At 45.5% G+C, this 22,164-nt stretch overlaps 2 protein-coding genes across 11 annotated transcripts in view; one reads left to right on the forward strand and one right to left on the reverse strand.

Annotated features, from left to right (window-relative positions):
- The window catches only part of LOC126419883 (trichoplein keratin filament-binding protein), a 791,911-nt gene that overhangs the window by 628,289 nt on the left and 141,458 nt on the right, over positions 1-22,164 (reverse strand). For all 7 annotated transcript variants that reach the window (XM_050087142.1, XM_050087143.1, XM_050087140.1 and 4 more), the window contains exon 2: positions 1,850-1,903. The gene's annotated coding sequence lies outside the window, so the exon portion shown is untranslated. The remainder of the gene's footprint in view (positions 1-1,849; positions 1,904-22,164) is intronic.
- The window catches only part of LOC126419882 (protein piccolo-like), a 225,270-nt gene that overhangs the window by 94,671 nt on the left and 108,435 nt on the right, over positions 1-22,164 (forward strand). For 2 of the 4 annotated variants that reach the window (XM_050087135.1, XM_050087132.1), the window contains 2 exons: positions 11,665-11,921; positions 19,818-21,380. In XM_050087135.1, coding sequence (XP_049943092.1) covers positions 11,687-11,921; positions 19,818-21,380 — 1,798 coding nt within the window. In that variant the 5' untranslated portion in view covers positions 11,665-11,686. The remainder of the gene's footprint in view (positions 1-11,664; positions 11,922-19,817; positions 21,381-22,164) is intronic. The other 2 variants (XM_050087133.1, XM_050087134.1) reach the window with 2 other exon arrangements.

The following is a 22,164-nucleotide window of genomic DNA, read 5'->3' on the forward strand; positions in this document are numbered from 1 at the left end:
CTAAGGACCAAAGTTTCGCAACGAATTGAAGGAAATCTCTAACTCAACAAGACACTGAAGAGAAGGCGAGGGCCTCGAGGAAACGACTGGTGACAACAACACGGTAGAAGATGTATTAAACAGAACTATAAAGAAACGACGTCTAAAGGATGTGAAAGGCTAATAGAAATTTGACGCGAAAAACAACTGAAAACAATAACAGTATGAAGCACACGTCGCAGAAACTTACCTAGGGTGGCAGAGACATTTCATCAACGAAGATCGCAAACAGTACAGTAATTAATAATAGAGACCAAATTGTCTAAAAACCGAAGACCTGTAAATATTTGCATGGTTTATGAGATGGAACAGAAAAACAGTTAATGATAAAAACGGTGCCATTCTGAAAATAATGGTAGGACAGCGAAAAATTCAGAATAGACAGAGGAGTATGAAAACGATATATCCCATCAACGTAACAATTCTCAGCTGCCATGAGTGATGTTTTCAGATTCTTACACTGGCAAAACCGAGACGAATTACTTGTTTGTGGAAAATTACACTGTTTCCCTCTAGTAAAGATGAGAAACAGCGAACTTAATAAACAAAGTAACAAAGTATCAAAGTATGCCTGCAATCAGTGATAATAAGACTAAAATAATGTACAATGAAGGCAAAAAAAGAAAGTAACGAAAATTAACAACGAAGTCACAGTACGAGTTACTGAGTTTGGGAAAAGAATGGAATGAAAGACGTAGTGACTCTAATGAAAATTAAATGAGGGGACTTGAGCAAAGTGGCATTCCCTGATAGATTGCAAGAAAAGTTCTAGTGGAAGATGGGCAGACAGCATTAGATAACACGCAAAGACAAGTCTGGAAGAGGGCTTTATTTACCAGTGGATGTGAAATGGTTGATAATGATGATCTGAGTGTGGCAGAGGACATTTCATGGCCTTTATATCCCATAATAATATGCCCGAATGCAGTAAATACCATGTCGATGACGATGATGATGACAATGTAGAGTATTTGAAGAGCATTGTGCCTATTCTATCAAAAATAACATACTTTTCATTACAGATATACCGTCGTATGCTGCTCTTACTCTAACTGAAATATGTGGCAACATTTGAAATTTGATTTACTCATTCGCATTACACTTGTTTGCACAAGCCTCCAACCTCAAGCGTATGGTGACGCGAATGAAATAGGATATTAAAATAAAAATGCTTGTTTCAGTAACCAGAAAATATCAGTAGAAGCCTCCGGCTCCTACCTTTCGGAAGACGTTCGTGGTACGGAATTTGTAAATAAACTTAAATAAGTGCGTTATATAATGGTGGAAGACACCCTCTGTGAAACAGAATCAGTTCTTTTGATTTTACACAGTAAACATGCAACAACAAGTTCACGAGATCTGCTGTACAGCGATCTTTAGTTATTGATCTGAAAATTTGTTCCATAGTTTTATTTAACATGAAAATCTATTTTACCTTACACGTAAAATATATATTTTCGAACGAAATGTCACTTCAATGCGTAATCTGAGGCCACAAATGCGTTCTAACATGTTTAGGGCGTACAAGAAAAGCAAAATAACTTTCTTTTGTATAGACTACCCACTACCGATATACTTCAACCTGCAAGCGCCGAATACTAATACATACGATTAATTAAAAATAATATTTTTCAGAAAAGACACAGTATCGCCATAAATATCCTTGCGCACATGGACCACTGCTTTGACTATTCGATTTTAAAAACTCTCTCTCTAAAAAGTTATTTCTTAATATTGAAACAAAAGTCGTACAGCGGAAAGGCTGGTAAATAATGGCGTTTAGAAGACAGATAGCAATGTTAAATCGTACCTTTCTGTGGTGACAACAGTGCGGAGAAGCTTTGGTATTTTTCGAAGAGACAGCCTGCAATTAAATAAAACAGTTTGTCAGATCATTATAATAGATGCATCATTTCTTGCAGTATACACGAGACTGTTAATAATACACTACTTGATATGCACAACTTCCGAAAACGAAAAAAAAAAACATTTACAAGTAAAAACAATCCTAAACAACATTTTAAAAAAGGTAGAATTTCAGGTAGCTCATCGTAACACAGCTAGCAATCACAAGTTTTCTAGTGTGAATAAAAGCTTAACTGTACAGTACATAATCAGTGTAGGCTGATTGTACATCTACAGCCTCCAACAATAATGTCTCAAGTACAGTAATATATAACTAACAGAACTACTTTCCGAAGATTTACATAGAGACTAGGTTATTTTACAATTAGAATCATTCTGTGCCAGTCAGAACCAGCAGAAATACCTTTCCTTCTATCAGTCTGGATTACTTGAAATTTGCTTCATTGGTTCTGGTTATGTGTAAGATGCAACTGCATTTATCGATCTATACGTTCTCTACTTTACCTTACAAAAACTGTTCATGTGTGTCAGTTAAAAATCAGTTACGAGAAAAAAATTGACCCATTGTGAACTATTAGTTATTCCAAAAGTTGGTTTCTATTTGTCTTCTGACGATTAATATCAGTCCTTATACAGGGTACTTTTCCAGCTCAGTACTATATAAAAATCAACACCTATTTCTTTCAGGCACTGTTTATAATGTATATGTTTTACAGATTTTTTTGTTGACATCAGGTAATGCAGCACACTTTCTAAACAAATTAGAAGTATTTTGAATATTTTTGAACCTGCTTAGGGCTACGAAAGTAGGTGGCCCATACAGCTTTTCTCATTGCTGTAACATCATTCAGAGATGCAGTTCGTCTAATGGCCAGTCCATAATAACTCTGAAGAAGGTATATTTCAGTTTCTGTCGATCTGCCTCGGCCAGACAGAGATTTTCCATCAGATAGCAACTTTCGTTTCATTTCTCTTCGTAGCTTCCTCAATCTAGCACCCAACCTCTTTTGCACATGTCCACAAGACTCCAGGTTTGTTACCAAGGTATCACCATAAACATTGAACTCATTAATTTTATTAAAAGCTTTAGAGTCCCCACCGCCTAGGTACTTCGTATATCTAACGTTATAAACGGGCACCGACCTCTGAAATATTTTTAGAGCTCCATCACACTCCACACCTCCACTGTAACCGTTATAATTCTTAGAGCACTGGTGTTCTATATGTCCTTTAGTGTTACCATGGCAGGTGTGGCAGTACTTAGATAAGCACTTAACATCAACAACTTTTCCATTTTCCAGAGAAGTAGCACTTACAACACAATTCAAGGAACGATGTCCTCGACGTTGCCATGTCCCTGGTTCCACTAATATTTACAGTTTCTTCTACTGCACGTTTCATAGATGCTGTAGACACGACCCTCAAGGCACCTAAAAGTATTTTTATGTACTTTCTGAACCTACTGGGAGGAGGAGGAAGATCCATCAAACCACAAAACATTTGAGCAGCCTTTTTTCATTTTCCTATTGCACCCATCGCATACACTCAATTCAAATTCACATCATATGAAGTATGCACAATGTTCGAAGTCATTTTCGAGGTAGATTTATTGCAGAATCTACACAGAACAACTAATTTTGACGCTAAACCCTTCCTGCTACTTTGTTGTTCAGTTACTTCCAGACAGTCTACACCATCACATTATTTACATTTCGCCTCTTCCTTTATCAAAGAAGATAAGATGCCCACATCAACAACAACAAATCCACTACAAACAGCGTCATTGTTAACACAGAAATTTGAATCACCAGGAGGCGTGCCATGTGGGAGTTTCTTCCCTGAAGAACTGATACATCGGCTACTTTCAACAGAGTGGCTTGCTTTGTTTGTAAACTGGTTACCATGGAATTCCCTTTTATTGAGTTTTTTGATGCGTGCCATAATTCGTATTTGTTGCACATTTTAAAGGATTTGTACTTCCACGAATATATGTAGCACTTAGGCAACCAACATTCAGTAACACGTGAACAAACTGCTTCAGCGAAACAAAAGTAAATACTAGCCAAGATAAACGTTTAGAGACACTAGAAACCTGCACTGTTACCAACATATACAATTTATCATACGTATAATCGCTGGAAACAGAAAGTTCACAGTTCTTTTCGATATAATACTGGTTTCTGGAACAGAAATAAAGGGGGCGTGGTAGCATACATGACCGTAACTTTAAAATTTGGTATACATAGTTCATTTTTAATTTGAAACTCTATAATGTAAATACCAATGTAATCAGGAAAGACTATAGATTTAATAAAGTTGTTGAAAATTTCGATTTTTCCACCATTTATAAGTACCCTGTACCTTTAAGCCATTTTATGGTTGGCAAAATAAGAACAAAGAACAGCTGCGCGGAGTTTCTTTTCTACACCAGTCCGATAATCCCGAAGGTGCAGAGTACTATGCATCCATTATCTCTGAGACAACAATCCAATCCAATACCTTCATTTGATCTTAGGTGAAGAAACGAGACAATACGGCAGTATCTCTCAGATAAAGTGTAAGATGCGCTGAAATACATGGCACATCATATGTCCTGTGCACCAAGGATAATCTCGATTTCCCACAGTAGTTATAGTTACGTCAGAACGTACCACACTGCATTTCAAACAGTGTCATTCACTTCTAAAATAACGGAAAGAAACTCTAAGTCTAATGGAAAATTCCCATAAATGAGTTTTTTCTACTTCAGGTGGAGAGATCTGTGGCGTGATGTTACCACCTGGCTCAGAGCAACCTGGTTCTCTGCACGATGTGTGCTCTTGCCACGTTTACTGTATTCGTAGGTTTTCTGATTTTGTTTGGCGTTTATTTATTTTACTACTTGATATTATCGTGATACTGCGATGCTTGTATAAGGAGTTATTATCTTCCCCACGAGTGTATCCTACGACGAATCGCAATAGCCGAAGGAACAGTAAACTGCTCGAACAAGCTAGTCACCGCCCTCATGACTCGGACAATTTGTGTATTTTTTGTCGGAAACCTGTCTTCCACGACTTCTCTCATCACAGCAAAGCGCTACGTACCGCGTACCATACGTGAAAGGGAGGTAAAATTAAACTTGAATACCTAGCGCAGTTCTGTACAGTGTACTGTGTTTCTCCAGGGTGGCCTGTGCTCGCTCTTCATTCTATCACAACATGCGTCGAAGGACCGTTTCGAGCTGGGAACGTAGGCTCATTATCAGCTGGCCCGGTCGACAGATACCTACCTGCTGACTACGCAAAGGCAGCGCACTACACTGCTGCATTCTACACGTGGTACCCACCCACTTGAGACTACCACGTTCAAAGTTTAGTGTCTCGCAACAGCGGATGAATGTTAGAACGCCGCCGAATGATGAAAGCTAATTCGTCGGCCGGGCACTTGGCGACAGTAGGTGTCAGAATTCTTCCGACATTAGTGTCCTAATAGAAAATTGGTATATTGCGCGAGTTCCACCAATGGATAGGAAGGGGCCAATCGACAACGTATCGAATCAGCACCTAGTTCCTCTTCATTCCAGCAAAACACTCAAGATCCCACCTCTGCGTGTAGAGACAGAAAATAAAAATCGTGCGCAAACAGTCCAGTTTCAGAGCGGTCTTCCTTGATGAAGCGCAACAAATTAACAACAGCAGACGGGTTAACAGCAGCTTGGGCGCGTGGCGCTGTTCGAGACACGGACTGCCGTGTGTCGCAACACGAGGAGTACTCTGGGTGTTGGCATATGGCGAGTGTCGCGGTTTCGCAAAACAGGGGCGCCTGCCAACTAGCTGACACGGCAGCCGCCTCCATCTGGCGACTGGTGAGGTTAGATTCTGAAATGCACCCGTAACACATATTACAATTACAGGGCTACGTAGATGAGTATCCCAAATTATCAGTTCCTCATCTCTCTACTGAGAACTGACTGAGCAATATACTCAAATGTGCCGAACTCCTCTTACAAGCAAGCATACCGGACAAAAATATTAAGTCGTCAGCGTCCCTCTCCGCCAGGCGACCTCACGCTGTGTCATGTAATACCGCGTCTATCCTTCGTAATGCACCAAAATTCGGTGGGCGAGAGGGTACACAAATTTCTTCAAATGTGGTAAATACAGCTGAAGTCACTAATTCCTGATTAGATCCCGTAGAGCTACCAAACTTAAGGAATGTTGACTGCTAAGTTTCGCCTGTCGTTCTGAATAACCCCACCGCTTCTGTAAGTTAAGGAGGACTTATCGAACGCGTTGAGTAGCGACAAGTTGCTTCGACTGTCCGTCAAAACAGAAACGTGCGTATACAGGCCTGTGGACACCGCTGTTGTCTTGGAAGATGGGAATGTCTACAGCATATTCACGACGAGGATGCAAGAAGAAAACAGCACTCGGTAGCCCAGAATGTAGAAATAGTTCATGTGTACAGTAACATGAATGGTGGGCCCCGGTAACGGCACGGAAAACAGCCTCACAACAACACACAATCACCTCTGATCTGAACCACAGCTCAGGCAAAATCGCGACTCCGGGGACCAAACTAAACGCACCCAGTCAGTCAGCAACTGAACAGCGCAGCTCCTGTGTTGCTTCGACCACTGAAGACGGCCAGCTTTGTATTCCGCTGTGAGCATTGACCTTTTGCCTGAAACCCGACTCGTTATGCCCACTGAATGCAGTTTCTTTCGCAGTGGTCGTCAGGAAACCAGTTGAGGTGGGCCTGACAGTCGCAACTCCTGTCGAGTTTTCAACTGGATGTTACTGACAAGGCGTGACTCTTATCCCCGGTCCCTGTCTGTCAGGATCTTCTTACGACCACTGTTTTTACGCCCTGCACCGTTACGTGCACACCTCCTACTGCGTTGACGCCACAGAACTGGCCGGCGCACACACGCAGCCACTTCACCGCCACGACTTACGCCAGCGATCGGGAGTCATCCCACCGCCTGGAACCACTTCTACACCACAGCGTTCCAAAGCCATATTTGGGATCTCTTGGTAGCGTGGTTAACATTTTGTTCGGTTTGGTTACAGAATGCTTGTGTATAGTAATGCAGTCGAATCGGAATAGGAAAAAGTTCAAGGGACCAGAAATAATTCGACGCTTATACAGCTTTCACACTTAGAGATTCACAACCAGTTTCTGACACTCAGGAGTTTTCCTTAGTCCATATCTCATAGGACTCTCAGTCACGGATTTTTTTTTAAGGGAAGCAGATGAGGAATTATGCAATAACTTATAACGTAACCATCACTGGATGTTTGTCCCATGTTTTTCAGATAATACTGTATTATCACTAAAAAGTCTGAGGTTGTATTGTATTGAACTGGGGGACCTAGAAACGACGGAGAGGCTTCGTCCTCGCCGTAGCCCTCGGAACCCCACAACAGGCCACAGCAGTCCGCTCACCATACCGCCGCCCCACACCGAACCCAGGGTTATTGTGCAGTTCGGTCCCCAGTGGACCCCCCGGGAACGTCTCATTCCAGACGAGTGTAACCCTAATGCTTGCGTGGTAGAGTAATTATGGTGTACGCGTACGTGGAGACAGTGTTTGCGCAACAATCGCCAACATAGTGTAACTGAGGTGGAATAAGTGGAACCAGCCCGCATCCATCGAGGCAAATGGAAAACCGCCTTAAAAACCACCCACAGACTGGCCGGCACACCGAACCTCGACACTAATCCGCCAGGCGGATTCGTGCCGGGGACCAGCACGGCTTCCCGCTCGGGAAGCAGTGCGTTAGACCGCATGGCTAACCGGGCGGGCTAAGTCTGAGGTTACTCTTAATATTCTCTGGCAGGTTATTAACATACAAAATCAACAGGAAGGGTTCAACTTAATTCCCTGGAACGTAACTGAAACTAATTTTATGTCTGTCCATGACTCTCCATTTTCATGTGGTACTGGATCAAATCCTTTTCTGAAATCAACAAATACTGAATGTATCTGACTGCCTCCATCCATGGCGTTCGGGTTGTCATGTGAGAATCCTTCCAACTATTGGGCACAGATTCTTTTCCTCAAGGGATATATGGTTAAAAGAGAGGGTAAGTCAGGAGTGGATTCTTTGTAAAATCTCACATGGACGCTATCGAGCCCTGGAGTTTTGTTCAGCTTCGTTGACTATAGCAGTTTCTCAACATCAATTACCGTGACCAGCTAAACCCATACTAAGCAAGCCACCTCAGAAGAATGTGGCGGACGTTATGCCTAGCATCACTGGCTTATCCTTTCCTTCGCTTCCCTAATCCATACAAAAATGTCGCGTGGGAAAAGAGGCTGTCTGTAAACTTCCGTATGAGTTTCAATCTCTCCGCGGAGGAGGAAGAGATTAGTGTTTAACGTCCCGTCGACAACGAGGTCATGAGAGACGGAGCACAAGCTCAGATTGTGTCCAGGGTGGAGAAGAAAAGCGGCCTTGCCCTTTCGAAGGAACCATCCCAGCATCTGCCTTAAGCGATTCAGGGAAATCAAATTTCTCCGATTTCCACGTTGTAATCATTTGGAAAAATATGCCTGAGAGGAAGCTAAATGTTGCCAGAATTTTCCTGCAACGCACTCTCTCGGAATTTCAGAAGTTATGGCGATGCACAACGCCTCTCTTGCGGAGGTGCCACCGACTCCTGAAAATAACGTTTTAGGTCTCCTGGTCACCAACAGGCCCGAACTTTTCGAATTAGTTAACTCAGAACAGGGAATGAGTGACCCCAAGACCGTTACAGCATCATCGATTACGGCTGTGATTAGGAATAAAAGAAAGGTAGGAAGATACTGATGCTTAGAGAAACAGATTTCATATTACCTCGTGTAAATTTCATCTACAGCACTGACGGTGTTGCGCATTACCGGGACGCCTTACCCTGGCGTGTGCAAGATGGGAAACACTCGTCGTCCCTCGACAGCTGTATCAGAAAGCCGTGTCAGAAAGCTGCTAAGAAAGCAAAAGGAGCTTCGTTGCAAATTTAAACGTCGTCAAAGACTCACAGACAAATAAAAACCAAACGAAGCCAAAACTATTGTAAGGAGACACAGGCATGAGGCGCTCAAAGAATTCGAAAATAAAATATATCTACCAACGTAACAGAAACTCCTGAGAAGTTTTGGTCTTATATTAAATCGGTAAGCAGATCGAAGTGATCTGGCCATACTCTCTGTGACCATATTAGCAACGAAACGGAAAATGAGAGAGAGAAAACGGAAACACTAACTCCTTTTTTCGAAACAGTTTCACTGAGGAACGTAGCACTGAAGTTCCTCCTTTAAATCGTCGTACGAACTTCAAAATGACATAAGGAAATGCGTGACCATGGGCTAAAAAAGAAACTGAAATCGCTCAACAGATAGTTCGCTGGATCTGACGGGATGCCAATATGATTCTGCACCGACTATGTGGAAGAACTTGTCATCCTTCTAGCAGCCGTGTGCCACTGTGTATCAGCCGTGTGTCACTGGAGGAGCTAAGCGTTCTTGATGATGGGGGTAAAGCACAAATCATTCCACAACCGCACAAAACTATACGCCTATACTTCTGACGTCAGTCTGTTGCAGAATTTCGGAACATGTTTTATGCTCGCGTACTATGAAATTTTTGGAGGCCGAAAATCTCCTTTGTAGGAACCGACATCGGTTCCGAAAGCAACGATCGTATGAAACTCAGCTCGCTCTGTTCTCCACGAGAAAGAGGAAGCAACAGATACAGGCGCCTAGGTAGATACTTGACTTCCTGAAGGCATTCGATACAGTTCCGCACTGCCGTATATAAACGACCTACTGGATAACGTAGGAAATTCCGTGAGGTATTTCACGAATGAGTCTGCTGCATAAAGGGACGTCGCAGCGCTAGAAAATTGTAGCGAAATGTACAAACACCAGCGGAGGATTGACACTTGGTACAGCGATTGACAATTTATCCTCTGCATAAACCAATGTAACGGCCTGCTCATAAACAGGCACGAATATCCGTATCGTATGATTACAGAAAAATCATTGGAAGCAGTCACATCCACTAAATGTTTGGAAGTATGTTTGCGGAGAGATTTAAAGTGTAACGACAAGGAATAGCGTGCCAAATTCTGTCCATTTGGCGCTTGGATCGTCAAAATCTCGAGTGGGTTGGAAGGCTCTCACTATAACTCTCTACACCTCAATTGGGGGGAGATCCGACGACCTTGCTGGTCAAGGTAGGGTTTGGCAAGCACGAAGACAGGCAGTAGAAACTCTCGCCGTGCGCGGGCGGCCATTATCAGACTGAACTGTAAGTCCAAGATGGCTTGCCACGAAGGGCAACAAGCGGACCGTACAATATCGTCGACGTACCTCTCTGATGAAAGGGTGCTGCAGATGACAACAAAAGGGGTCCTGCTATGAATGAAATGGCACCCCATATCATCCCTCCGGTTGTCAGTGCACATGGAAGGCAACATTCAGCGTCAGTATCCTACCACAATCTGTGGTTTCTCCAGACACGTCTTAACTGGTCGTCGGGAATCAGTTCGAACAGGCATTCATCAGTGAAAACAATTATTCTCTAGTCAATCAGATTCCAGGCCGAAGACGTGTCTGAAGGCCCCCCCGGAAAGCGGTGGATTACCGACCTGACTGTTTGTCACCCACTACACGGCCCGACAACCAGGAGTGCTGGTCAGCGTTGCCATCTCTTTTCGCAGCAGGACCCCTTTGGTTGTAATTCGCGGCACCCTTGCAGGACAGCGTCGACGATATTCTAAGCCCCGTTTTGTTGCTCTTTATGGCAAGCCATCCTGGGCTTACATTACAGCAACATAATGTCCGCAGCACACGGCAAGGGTTGCTACTGCTTGTCTTCGAGCTTGCCAAACCCTACCCTCGAGAGCAATGTTACCGGATATCTCCCAAACTGAGAACGTTTGATTCATTGTGAGCAGGCCCCTCCAAGCAGTTCGGGATTTCGACTATCTAACACACCAGTTGGATAGAATCTGGCACGATATCCCTCAGGAGGACATCCAATAACTCTGTAAAACAGTGCTAAGCCGAATAAGTGCTTGCATAAGGGCCAAAGTTGGACCAACGTGTTATCAACTTGCTCAATTTGTGAACCTGTTTCTTCTGAATATATCAGTCACTTTTTCCAAAACTGTAATCATTTGTCTGTACATATACATCACGTCTACTGATTTCCGTACCATTCGGATAATTCCGTTGTAGTGTGTCTTTTTTGTCTTTAAACGTATTACATTTCCTTATTATCCTTCCAACAAATCTGAGCCCGACGCCCTCTACCTTTCCCACTACTAAATTTACATCGTTCACTTTAAATTGCTGCGGATGGATACCCCTGGTTATTATATGGTCGGTAGTGCTTCCAATGACTTGTCCCCAGTAGTGTAATTGAAAGTACCTGTACGTCTCCACCTGCTTATGTAAATACATTACATTAAGGGACAATTGCCACTCCCTGCATCGATTATCATTCGCCTGCGGGTCTTCCTGCATTTCACTACAGTTTTCTGGAGTTGCAAAGTTCCTGCACACAATACTATCATCCACATGTAGGCTCACGGAGCTCCTGACTTAATCCACTGCATCATTTATATGTAGCCACAAGGGGTAACCGTGTCGTCTGAGGCGCCTTTTCACGGTCCGTGCGGTTCTCCGCGTCGGAGGTTCGAGTACTCGCTCGGGCATGGGTGAGTCTGTGTGTGTTGTTGTCCTCAAATTGTCTTTAAATATGTTGGTTTTCTTTTCGATTGCAGGCCGCCGATCTACATCGCGCCGATGCCCATCCTGCACCAGCCGCCGCAGCAGCGGCAGGGAGTCGGCAGCGGGGGCGGGGGCGGCGACGGCGGCGCCCCGCCGCCGGCCGGCCAGCAGCCGCAGACGCCGGGCGCCAGGGCGTCGTTCCGGCCGCCGTGGGTCAAGGAGGCGGCGGCCAGCAACTCCGTGCAGGCCGCGCCCTGGACGCTGGCCGCGCGCAGGGACAGCCTCACCAGGCCCAAGCCGCCCGTCGCAGGCAAGCGCGCGCCAGCCCTCTGCTTATCAGTCTTCTGCTCGACTACTCGTGCAACCTAACGCGAACCGCGATAGACTGTGAGGCAGGGAGGTGGTCGAGACACGGGCGAGATCCGTGCGGCGGTTTAGCGGATATTTTCCGACCTCAGTCTTACCCTACAAATGTTACAAATATTGTTTTTCCTCTACGGTAAACGATACAGTAAAGTAGAATATTAGTTTTGTTATTTGGGCAGCTAAATAAATGACAACAGCCGGAGTAGAGACAATACAAAGTGCCGAATGGCAATATCAGGAAAGAAGTTCCCATAAGAGAGAAATATTTTACCATCTGTTATAAATTTTAGTGTTTGAAAATCTTTTCTGAAAGTATTTATCTGGAGTTTAGTTAATACGGAAAATTACCTGGGCTAGTCTGAGCTCATTCTTTTTAACACATCCTGGGACCCACTGACGACGGCGACACGCAAACATCATATCTCTATAGTTATCGGTACAAAGATGAAGATCGATCTGATATCGAAATGCCAAGTTTTGACCGCGGAGGGCGCCAGGCGCAGCGTACGGAGTTGTGAACGCGCACGCTAAACAATACATGCGCAGCGCATGCGCTATGCAGCACCCTTTGGCTTTAAATAGCGCGTATTCGTCAGTACTTCTACAGCTGTACTCACCTGAAGATGGCCAAAAGACTTTGTGCCGAAACATCGTGGCAAGATTTTACTCACCTACGGCAGTTCTCCCGGGTTTTTATGGAACAATCAGTACGCCGGGAAAGTTTCAAACATCACATCATATCTCTAGATTTCCGGAAAGCGTTTGACACAGTCTGACGCCGCACTGTCGACGAGGGTTTGAGCTTACGTATGTAGTGCGTTGTTCTGGACGGCGGATGTTCATCGGAGACGAAGGTATCGCGAGGAGTTCGCCAGTGGAGTCTGATAGGACCGCTCTTGTTCAGTATGTACACAAATAATCTGTTGTATAGGATGAGCAGCAATCTGCGGCTGTTTGGTGACGACGCTGTATCGTACGGGAAAACTAGATAAATCGTGGCTAGTATGGAAGCATCGTGGGGCAACATGGAATAATTAGTTTGATAAGGGAGGCAAGTGGGAGGTTGAGCGGGCGCTCAAGGCACGACTACAGTAAGCAGATCAGCGTCGAGATCTGTTCTTCTTTCCCTGTTTTCCTACAGTCCATGATCCACTTCCACACAGTGTTGCGGTGTGCTCCAAACGTACATTGCTAGAAATTTCTTTCTGAAAACAAGGCCTACGTTGATACTAGCAGACTTCTTTTGGCGAGGACAGCTCTCTCTGCCCGTACTAGTGTACTTCCAGTATCAGCCTTGTTTCGTCCGTCGCACTTTAATTTGCCTCCAATGTTGCTAAGTTCCTTCGCCTCGCCTATAAGTGATTCCCAACTCAGATGTTAAGTTTATCGCTGATCTCATTTTTGCTGCTGCTTAATATTCCCTCATTCTTTGATTTATTCTAAATCCAGACTTAGTCACTACTAGTAATATGCACTACCATCCTCACACCTAAGCACATGAAGCGTCACTCCATCTCTTAACGACTGACAAAAGTTCCAACCTTTGGCATTTACGAAGTTACCGAAACAAGTTTGCATTAGGATATACGGGTTCGAATTTTTTTATGGCAAATGTTCGTCAATTTTGTCTGTAGAAATAATGGAGAACTGGGGATTTTTTTTTTTTAAAGGAAACTGTGCACATCTTAATAGTGCCAGAGAGGTCTCAAACTTGGTATTGATTTGAATGTTGACACAGTCTACACACAAAAGAACATCAATTCCAGTTTCATCCGCACTACCTTTCGAACACTGCACAACAGGGAAGGAACTGCACTGAGGACATTGGCTTGTGCTACATGCAATTACCTTCATAGTTTCTGAGATCCAAATAAGCGACTACAGAAAAGGCTCATTAGATCTCTGCCACATGAGTTTCATCTCCTTTGTTTATAATGCATAATCAATAGCTATTTTACATGGTTCCTGATTCACGTTTTCTGCCGCGAGGGAACTGTATGTTGTTGTCCTACGTACTCCAATATGTCCTACTGGGGACATTTGAGTGCATGTTTCAAAATTTCCGCCTCACATTTTACTAGCACAGTTGTAAACGAAAAAAAACATACTAGGATGTTTTACTTAAAGTATTTATTAAATTCCGTCTGTGTATGCAGCACTACACATTTCTTGATGTGGTATACACTGAAGTGCCAAAGAAAATGGTACACCGAGCACGCGGAAGTGCCGCAACACTACGTGGCATGGACTCGACTAATGTCTGAAGTACTGTACGAGGGGGTGGAGATCTATTCTGAACAGCACTTTGTAAGGCATCCCAGATATGCTCAATAATGTTCATGTCTGGGGAGTCTGGTGGCCAGTGGAAGTGTTTACACTCAAAACGATTCCTTCCTGCCGCCACAGTGTAGCAATTCTGGACCTGTGGTGTGTCACATTGTCCTATATCTACGTGATTACTCTGCTATTCACAATAAAGTGCCTGGCAGAGGGTTCAATGAACCACCTTCAAGCTGTCTCTCTACCGTTCCACTCACGAACGGCGCGCGGGAAAAACGAGCACTCAAATTTTTCAGTGCGAGCCCTGATTTCTCTTATTTTATCGTGATGATCATTTCTCCCTATGTAGGTGGGTGCCAACAGAATGTTTTCGCAGTCGGAGGAGGAAACTGGTGATTGAAATTTCACGAGAAGATCCAGCCGCAACGAAAAACGCCTTTGTTTTAATGATTGCTACTGCAATTGACGTATCGTGTCTGTGGCACTATCTCCCGTATTTCGCAATAATACAAAACGAGCTGCCCTTCTTTGAACTTTTTCAATGTCATCCGTCAGTCCCACCTGATGCGGATCCCACAAAGCACAGCAATACTCCAGAATAAGACGGACAAGCGTGGTGTAAGCAGTCTCTTTAGTGGACCTGTTGCTCCTTCTGAGTGTTCTGCCAATGAATCGCAGTCTTTGGTTTGCTCTACGCACAACACTATGTGATCGTTCCAATTCAGGTTACTTCTATTTGTAATCCCTAAACACTATCTACGTGATCGTTCCAATTTAGGTTATTTGTAAGTGTAATCCCTAAGTATTTAGTTGAATTTACAGTCTTCAGGTTTATGTGACTTATCAAGTAATCGAAATTTATCGGATTTCTTTTAGTACTCGTGTGAATAACTTCACACTTTTCTTTATTCAGTGTCAATTGCCACTTTTTACAACACACAGATATCTTATCTAAATCATTTTACAATTCGTTTTGGTCATCTGATGACTTTAAAAGACGGTAAATGACAGCATCATCTCCAACAATCTAATACGGCTACTCAGATTGTCTCCTATGTCGTTCATATAGATCAGGAACAATAGAGGGCCTGTAACACTTTCTTGGGGAACGCCGGATATTACTTCTGTTTTACTCGATGACTTTCGTCTATTACTATGAACTGTGACCTTTCCGACAGGAAATCACGAATCCAGTCGCACAACTGAGGCGATATTCCATAGGCACACAGTTTGGTTAGGATACGCTTGTGAGTAACGGTGTCGAAAGCCTTCTGGAAATCTAAAAATATGGAGTCAATTTGACATCCCCTGTCGATAGCACGCATTACTTCATGAGTATAAAGAGCTAGTTGTGTTTCACAAGAACGATATTTTCTGAATCCGTGCTGTGTCAATAAATCGTTTTCTTCGAGGTAATTCATAGTGTTCGAATTTATTATTTTCGAATACAGTATGCGTTCCAAAACCCTAGTGCAAATCGACGTTAGTGATATGGGCCTGTAATTCCTGCTGGAATTGCCCAAGTCCGTCGGAATGCACAATGGAAATGAAGAGATGCAGGTGATCAGACAGGATGCTTAAGTACGTGTCAGCTGTCGGAGTTGTATCTAGACGTATCAGGGGTCCCATATCATCACAGAGCCTCCACCAGCTTGAACAGTTCCCTGCTGACATGCAGGGCCCAAACATTCATAAGGCTGTCTCCATACCCGTACACCGCTCGATAAAATTTGAAACGAGACTCGTCCGACCAGGTAATATGCTTCCAGTCATCAACAGTCCAATGTCGGTGTTGACGGACCCAGGTTAGAAGTAAAGCTTTATGTCGTGCAGTCATCAGGGGTAAACGAGTGGGCCTTCTGTTCCGGAAGCCCATACCGATGATGTTTCGTTGAATGGTTCGCACGCTGACACTTTTTGATGGCCTAGCACTGAAATACGAGTATCCAGCAATTTGCGGAAGGGCTGCACTTGTGTCATATTGAACGATTTTCTTCGGTCGTCGTTGCTCCCGTTCTTGCAGGATCTTTTTCCGGCCGCAGAGATGTCGGGGATTTGATGTTTTAGCAGAATCCTGATATTCACGGTACACTCGTGAAATGGTCGTACTGGAAAACCCCACTTCTTCGGTACCTCGGAGATGCTGTGTCCCATCGATCATGCGCCGACTATAACACCACGTTCAAACTTACGTAAATCTCGATAAGCTGCCATTGTAGCAGCAGCAATGGATCTAACAACTGCGCCAGACACTACGTAGGCGTTGCCGACCGCAGCGCCGTGTTTGGCCTGTTTGCGTATTTCTGTATTTGAACACGCATGCCTATACCGGTTTCTTTGGCGCTTCAGCGTATTATGGCCACACAAATGAAGAACACAATCGTGTCGTCTTCATAACAATATTGCAACAGAGTCACATACCCGGAAAAGATTTACTGGTAGCCGCGAAAGCTTACGCTCGCAAAATTTTTCTCAAGATATCACTGCAAATTTTAAAGTTTTATGGCAGTCCTTCAAATTTCGAGAGTCCTGGAAAGAGGTTAAAAAAAAGAGTAAATAGTTTCAATCTGAGAAACAAATTAGCTTCAGTAGCTTAGCAGACACAAAAGTGAGTCGTAGTAACCATACACGAAAGCGCTAGGCTTTTGTGTGCTATCGCTTGCTTCAATATGCTGACCTCCCATTCGGGGATGTGGAAGTGACTCCTGGAGGAGGAAGGGCTCAATAGCAGTACGAACAAAGTCAAACATGTGCTACACCAACCCAGCGCCAGAAGGATTATATTCGCAGGAGTGGTTGAAGAAATCGTAGCCAGCAGTTTAAACGCTATGTGAGTCTTCCTCTATATGTGATCTTACTTTATAATTTTATTTTCTTTCACGTACAACACCTGTTTCTCTTTCAGCATGCAAGATACTGTTCTATGGCTTATATTCTGGGAGTCACTTAGCTCTGCTGTCATAATAACTGTGCCAGCACAAGTGTGTGATTTCTATTGTCTCTAATTCGCTACACGCAAAGTGTTAGTCCTATAGAAGAAATGCACAGGATGGTTTTAGAGGAAATTTAATGTGGTGAAACTTCATACTGGGATACGTTGACGCTTGAGGCACATATTCAAGAAAAACGCGTTTGAAGGTCACTTTTGTATGTTTTTCTTGAATAATTCGAAAACAACGGCCTCTAGCGAAAACGTATCCGATTATAAAACTTAACTACATCAAATATCCCACGAAAAGGTCCTATTCATTTTTTGTACAGAACATATAGTTTGCATGTATCGAGGGAGAGGATATGAAAGTCTTGCGCGTGGTATTCGAAGATGTTGCGGGTTGCGTAAAACCCACAGGTGGGGGCAGCTGAAGCACCCTGTACACTGAGATGGTTCAAATGGCTCTGAGCACTATGGGACTTAACTTCTGAGGTTATGTCACCAACAACTTAGAACTACTTAAACCTAACTAACCTACGGACATCACACACATCCATGCCCGAGGCAGGATTCGAACCTGCGACCGTAGCGGTCGCGCGGTTCCAAACTGTAGCGCCTAGAACCGCTCGGCCACTCCGACCGGCCTGTGCACTGAGATGCCAAAACATTATGACTACCAGCTTAATAGAAAATTTGTGCAAAAACGGAACGCTGTACAGGAGGGATTTTGAATGGCATGGAGTCGACAAGTTCTTGGTTGTTTTGCTGAGGTATGTGGCACCAGATATTTGCGCAAAGGCCACGCAACTCCCGTAAATTACAGACCGGTGGTTTGCGCGCTGTGAGCTGGCGCCTGATAGCGTACCGGATGTGTTTCGTCGAGTTTTGTCCTCAAGATATCAATGTGAATTCACAGTCTTACACCACAGACCTCTAGCACGATTCTGGATTTACAACACAGTCAGTTATCCAGCCGGACATTTCATCGCCGACGGGGTACACATCAGATCAAGCATGAAGGGGTGTGTGTGGTTCTCAATCATGTTCACGTAGTCAAAAGCTGTCACGGCGGGAGCACAGGTGAATGTCCTCCGTAGCACAACGGTGTCCGCTCCGGCCTGCATGTTTCGAGCAGTCATTCGCTCGCATGACGGCGTATCCAGACACGGCCACCGGCCTCCTTTAACAAGAAACGTGACTCATTCGACTAGGCGACACCTCACGACTAATCTAAGGTTCAACCTCGATGATTCCGTGTCGACTGCAATCTTACCTGATAATGCCGTAGGGTCAGCATGGGAACTCGTATGCTGCAGACGTGCGCTGAACGGTGTCTTCCGAAACACTTGTACTCTGTTGTCAGATCTACCACAAATCGCCGCCTATCGCACTTCACAGAACCAAGAAGCCTACAACCTCCCCATTCCGAGGTGAGGCGTGTACGCAGATTGTCTTGTCGCCAACTCGTGCCTTCTTTACTCTTCCAACCACTTTCCACTGGTACTCACGAAAGCAGCATATGTACAGTCTATTAGCTTCGTTGCGTGCGGTATGCTCGTTTCCAAGGCCCGGATCATTAAAATCTGCCCCCTTATGTCTGTCGATTTCCCCATTTGCGGTCCATACAGTCGACAGACTTCTTTCCCATTCGTCTCAGCTCGGCTTACGCACTTTTTTTATACCATCAGGTGCCCGCAACGTCACCGAACGGTCATAATGTTTTGGTTCATCAGTATAGGCGTGTCACCAATGGAGGCAGTACACCTTTCCTAGCCAGCCACATAAATGAGAATCTAGATTCTAATGTACATTATGAACCACATGTCAAAAAATAAATGTTATTGTCGGCAGTAAAAACAAGAAAGTACCAGGTTCTGAGCAGGGAGCATTAATGTGTCGAAAAGTAAATGTTAATTTCATTAAGAATTCTTATTATAACTCACCACGAACGTACCAAAATGATTATCGCTAGTATTATAGCTCCTTTCGGAAGAAACAATTATTTGTACTGATGCAAGTATTTGGTGGAATTTCAGAAAAAATACAGTAAACTACGTGACTCCAAGTTAGTAAGGGTCGGCCTGTAGTTTGTCGCCTTATACGGTTTTATTAACGCTGTTGTTCTAATACAGTATTCAACGGTTCGTGAAACCTTGAGCGTGGATTCCTCGAAAAAGCCATAGAAGCGCATTGTACTAGAGCAGAATTTGTTACAGCCAAGTGTGGACTATAGCCCTGCGAAAGAATGAATAAAATCGGCGATCAGTTAGGTGAACGCTGCCCTTGTTAGCCAGCGAGCCACACGTACACAGAAACGTGGTTGGTTTTATGCTAATTAGCCGCGGCATATCCGCCCACAACGCCCCGCGCCCTACAGGACGAGAGGCGACACCCCCTATCTGGATGGGCAGCACGGGGCGTCGCGGCGCGCTCTGCCAGAGGCAAACAACAACACAGTGAGGAGGTACAGGTGGGGGGGCGGGGGGCGGTGCTGGCGGCCGGCCAGTTAGCCAGGCGAGCCGAACTGCGGCGAGACGAGGCGAGCCGCGGCGACGCCGCGCGCGGCAGCTAGCAGCTGGCGCTCCAGTCACGGCCCGCGCGCTATGCGCCTTCCCTTCCTGTTCGCAGACGGTCCGCAGCCGCCGCCCGTCACCCACAACACCGCCAACGCCGCCGCACCTGCCACTGCCAAGCAGCCGCCACCGCAGCAGCAGCAGCCGCCCAAGGAGAGGACGGTGCCCATCGTGAGGGAGGAGCCCAGGCCCAAGGAGAAAGTCGTCCCTATAACGAGGGAGGAGCCCCGGCCCAGGGACAGGACTTCACTTCCGGCGTCCAACAGGGAGGAACCGAGGCCGGCGCCACAGCCGCAACACAACTCGCCGCGGCAGCCTCAACCGCAGCCGCAAATACTGCAAGCCCAGAACAGAACTACCCAGCCGCCGCAGCAGCAGCAACAGCAGCAGCAGCAACAACAGCAGCAACCAGTCCAGAATAAGATACAGCAGCAACAACCACCCCAGAACAAGGCCCAGCAGCATCAGCCGGCACAACCAGTCCAGAACAAGGCACAACAGCAGCATCAACCACCACAACCTGCCCAGAACAAGGCTCAACAACATCAACCACCACAACCTGCCCAGAACAAGGCTCAACAACATCAACCACCACAACCTGCCCAGAACAAGGCTCAACAACACCAACCACCACAGCCAGCCCAGAACAGGGCTCAACAACATCAACCACCACAGCCAGCCCAGAACAGGGCTCAACAACATCAACCACCACAGCCAGCCCAGAACAAGGTGCAGCAACAGCAACCACAATCGCAACCGCAACCAGTTCCGAACAAGGTGCAGCAGCAGCCGCTGCAGAACAAGACGCAGCAACAGACTCCACCGACTGGACAGCCGCAACAGCAACAGCAGCCACAGCAAAGCCCTGTGCGCAAGCAGAGCAAGATAACCATCATTCCATCGCAGCCGCGAGAGAACGGTCTGTCGCCTACTCGCCCGGCAAGCACCGTGGCGACGACAACGACGACGGCGACGCCCCAACCGCCGGGCCCGCCGAGAAAGACGTCGACGCCCGAGCAGGCCTCCGCTCCGCCGGGGCCTCCCACCAGGAAGGTCTCGACGCCGGAGCAGAGGCTGCGGCAGGACGTGATCAACGCGGCGGCGTCCACCAAGGAGCAGCTGCGCCTCGCCAAGGAGCAGCTGGAGCACGTGCCGCGCCTCAGCAGGCTCCAGCGGCAGGACTCCATTGGCCAGGAGCCACGGGTGCGCCCCATACAGCTCGAATCGCGACAGCGCTCTGCCCCTCCGAGGGAGGAGAACGGGCCTTCTAGCATCGCCACGGCGCGAGACGACCTCAGGCCGGTAGCGAAGGAGGAGCCCAAGCCGAGAGAACGGACTTCACTTCCCACTAACAACAGAGAGGAGCCCAAACCCAGGGAGAGGACGGTGCAGGTGCAAAAGGAAGAGCCTCCGGCGCCCAAGCCGCGCGAGAAGCTTACCCTCGAAATAAATAGAGAACCCCCGCCGAAACCCAAAGTACCGTGGGAACAGCCCAATCTCAGGAAAGTGGAGACGAAGATGGACTCACCGACAAAGAAGGCTCCACCGACGCCTCCAATTATGGTGCAACTGAAGCCGCCGGCACCACCACCGCCCATGCCACCACCGCCCATGCCAAGTAAGTACCTAACACCTATCTCGTATTTCTATGGTTTTAACAGTTGCAACATTTACCCCAGATTACCCAATATAACAAAACCAACAAACTAAAATTTATTTCCAGCAACAGACGTTCTTTTGTGTTAAACATTTACAGCACGTGTGTTTAAAAAGGGCGGTGACTTTGCTTCAATAAAAGATTTCTAGGCTGAAATTTCATTTCTCCCGGAATCAGTTTTTGTTGTATGTGAAAGCAAGTTTTACTTTGCTAGTTTTCAAGGCCGCAAATTTTTGGGTTGCCCCATCACCAACTAAATGTTTATTCCAAGTTCAGCTACGACTGAAAACAAACAATGTACGAAATTTATGATTTTTGTTGTTCGAGAAATAATATTCAGTCGTATTACTTTGTAACACAGCTACTGCAGCATAATATAAAATGGTTCAAATGGCTCCAAGCACTATGAGAATTAACATCTGAGGTCATCAGTCCCCTAGAACTTAGAACTACTTAAACCTAACTAACCTAAGGACATCACACACATTCATGCCCGAGGAAGGATTCGAACCTGCGACCGTAGCAGCAGCGCGGTTCCGGACTGAGGTGCCTAGAACCGCTCGGCCACAGCGGCCGGCCAACATAATATCAATATATGTTGATAGCAAAGACGCGTTATCATGATTCAAATCTGACGGTTTTGACACTAGGATCATTTCTGATGTGCCGTATGACACTGGAAGAATGTCGGCGAATAACTACTTGTACCGAAATTAGTAAAATGATTCCTGGACATTCAACGCTG

Source organism: Schistocerca serialis, chromosome 9 (assembly GCF_023864345.2).
Source record: "Schistocerca serialis cubense isolate TAMUIC-IGC-003099 chromosome 9, iqSchSeri2.2, whole genome shotgun sequence".
NCBI lineage: Eukaryota > Metazoa > Arthropoda > Insecta > Orthoptera > Acrididae > Schistocerca > Schistocerca serialis.